The sequence below is a fragment of the Lactuca saligna genome, chromosome 9 (genome assembly GCF_052625555.1).
Source record: "Lactuca saligna cultivar CGN05327 chromosome 9, ASM5262555v1, whole genome shotgun sequence".
NCBI classification, from domain to species: Eukaryota; Viridiplantae; Streptophyta; class Magnoliopsida; order Asterales; family Asteraceae; genus Lactuca; species Lactuca saligna.
Window position 1 is genome coordinate 65,002,744 of NC_136425.1, and position 3,140 is coordinate 65,005,883.

Consider the following 3,140-nt stretch of genomic DNA (forward strand, 5'->3'; position numbering starts at 1 on the left):
TAAAAAGCTTCTAGAGTACTAGTTTAAATATATTTAAAAAAAACTAGTATATACTATTACTTTTTAACATGACAATTCAAAATACTAAAAAATAAATAAATAAATTATCAAAACTATTGGTGATTCAGAAAACTCAAAAAATAAATAAATAAATAAATAATAATAATAATAAATAAAAAAAATAAAAAAAATAGTACTTTAAAACCAAAATTTATTCATTAGAATTACATATTTCAGTAATCTTATTCTATGATGGCGTCCAACATTTAATTTTTATGCTAAATAAAATAAACATTATTTATATATTACAAGAAAACTAATAAAATAAACATTATTTATATATTACAAAAAAACTACATAACAAACATAAATTATACCTAATAGTCGAGCAGGAGGTTTCAACACAAAATCAACTCTCAATATCAAAAACTGAACCTACATAATAATTACACGATCATCACCACCCTCACGAGATCTACCCTCCGCCACCGCCGGCTGCTCCACCAACGACCGCCGACAAGTTGGACATGACGAATGTGAAGCCAACCATACATCAATACACCGTACATGAAACCCATGATTACATTGCGGCAACACCCTAACTTTCTCACCATCCATGAACTCTCCGAGACATATCGGACACTCAGTAGCCGGAATCTCTACTCCGGCACCATAGACAGCCACCGGAATCTGTTTTAACGCCTTCTTTTTAACCCCTGTCGTCAGCACCTGTGCAGCGGTGGCGTCAACGCCATCAAAAGCTAACCTCCTGCTACATCTTAAAACACAACGTACAATCGAATTAAGCCCCAGAGCACAAATCAAGGCACACAGTAAAGCAGCCAGTATGATCACCATATTAGTATCGAAATTTGCTTCTTTGCTGTACTTCGAATGTTGCTGGCCGCCATTACCTCCGTCATCCGGCGGCGCCATGGTGACTGCATCGAGTAGCAGCCGATGCATGATCACTACGCGATAGTTAGCACCCACTTCACTACACACAAATAACCAACTGAATTTGCCTCAAAATATTAACAAAAGGAGCTTCAATGGGTTATGCAAATTGAGTACGGATTTCTTTCCTCCAAGGAAATCGAACAACAAAAGAGACTGCAAGCTGGGGATCCATTACAATTAAGAACTCTCCAGATTTTCTTGTTTTTTCTTCAATGCTTCAACTTTTTGTACTTTCATTGGGTCTGAAAACATGCAAAAAATGGGTTTTATGCAATTCTTTGGTCTATGCTATATTTTGATGAAAAGTTTGGGTTTTGTTTCTAGAATAGGAGGAAGGTGTGAAGAATCTAAGAAATAAACTTTACAGAAAGTAAAATTTCTTAATTGGTGGTTTGAGAATCGGCTTCTTGATCTGGGGGTTGTTGAGGTATTGAGTTGGAAAGGAAAGAAGAAGACGTGTTCTTTGGTCACTCAGTGGTCTTTAAAGAAGAAGAGCTTTATTGATGAATAAATACCGGTGATCTGGGGTAGGGTAGGGTGGCTTATGATTTTGATTATGGCACCTGATGCTGCTTAATCACACAATTAAGGCTACACGGAATGAAGCAAATACTTTATTCCAAAGCACCAAGTCGCTATCCCATGGCATTCTCTCAATTCACCAATTTTTAAGGGTGAAATTTTCTAGAAAATACAACTTTTAATACATAAAATATGAGTCTCTAATGCATGATTATGTCATATATTTTAATGTTGGAATATTAGGATTCTTGTGTTGTTTTTTATGATTATAGGCTTTTAGCATATCGGTATTAGGTTTCTTTTAAAACTCCCACTGACCTCTTGACATATAAGATTCTCTTGTCAAGAACCATTTTTTGACAAAACAAATATTCAAGAGGTAGAGCGGATTCTTATCAAGATAAACACTTATGACAATTTTGTCTTAGTTGGTCTCTATTTTATCCAAAACATCACAACTTACCAATTTCAAATGTACAAGAATAAGAAACATGTTACTCTAAATTTGATAAGTGTTATAAACCTTTCTTAAAATTATATCACTCAAGTTACAATCTTAGAGTATGACTCTTAGACTTGTTTTTGGAACGAAGTATGATTTATCTTTTTGATTTAACCATTTCAACAATCCACGATTTATCTTCTTAGCCAAACAAATGCACTAAGATGTCCTTAGAGAATCAATTGTGATATGGTTTCATAATCACTAAGATAATCATAAAACAAGATACTAAAGTACTCTCCTATCTTTTAAGATTTGAGAAACTTTTATCTTTCTGCCAAATTTGATTCTTCTCATCCAATCTGCCATACATCGAAACTTTTCCAATGCTTCAAAATTATACTTAAACTTGTAAGTATAACCATATTTACTACACTTTAGTAAATCATGATGAATAATCTTATAGATCTTTTGTGGTGGACTTGATCAGTGCACAAGAATGTGTACTCACTCGATCCCTTAGCCCTTCACTTGATTCACATATACATGTGAACAAGGAATTATTCTTAATTTTTCCTAAGCTGAAAGTTCTCATTCATCATACTGTACAACTTGTATGATTCCAAGTTTCTATCCAACTGAAATCTTGAGTGATGAGAAGCTTTCATTATTTGGTAAATTTAGATACTACCACAAATGAAAGGATCAAATTTATATTTCCATTATTGCTAGAAACATACAAACATCAAGTTTTCCATAAATACCATTGCAAGGAGATGTAAAATAAAGTAAAGCAAACTTTTATTTATTTATAAAATGTGGAAAAAAAACTTTTCCTTACAATGCAACTTTAAATGAAAACTATGTTATTGCATGTTTCCTAGAAATCTATCATAACTCCTAAGAGTAGCTAAAGAGTCTAATCTTCAATCAAACGATAGAAATCCATCTTCGCGGTCAGATTCAGCATACTCTTTCTTTAAGTTTCCTACATTTTTTTTCCTTTGATTCTTAAAGCATCAACATGTGACCCAGTCACATCATGTAATAAGAGTCTCAGAATAGAAACTTAATGTAGTTAGATAGTGGACTTACCTGAAGTAGAGTCAACCTTTTTTACTAGACCTTCTCTCAGATGTTTCAGGTAGTTAAGGCAGCTTCGCAACCAATGCCCTTTCCTTTTGGCAATAGAACCATATGGACCCTTTGGGAATGG

General features: G+C 33.6%; 1 protein-coding gene across 1 annotated transcript; it reads right to left on the bottom strand.

The window, feature by feature from the left end:
• Positions 1-320: 320 nt before the first annotated feature.
• Positions 321-1,489, bottom strand: LOC145018764 (RING-H2 finger protein ATL74-like). The gene has a single exon (XM_078976612.1). The coding sequence runs from the start codon at positions 964-966 to the stop codon at positions 436-438; it is 531 nt and encodes a 176-aa protein (XP_078832738.1). The 5' UTR covers positions 967-1,489; the 3' UTR covers positions 321-435.
• Positions 1,490-3,140: the final 1,651 nt, after the last annotated feature.

Excerpts from the sequence above, each read along its gene's own strand:
- LOC145018764 (XM_078976612.1), bottom strand. The coding sequence starts at position 966 with ATGCATCGGCTGCTACTCGATGCAGTCACCATGGCGCCGCCGGATGAC.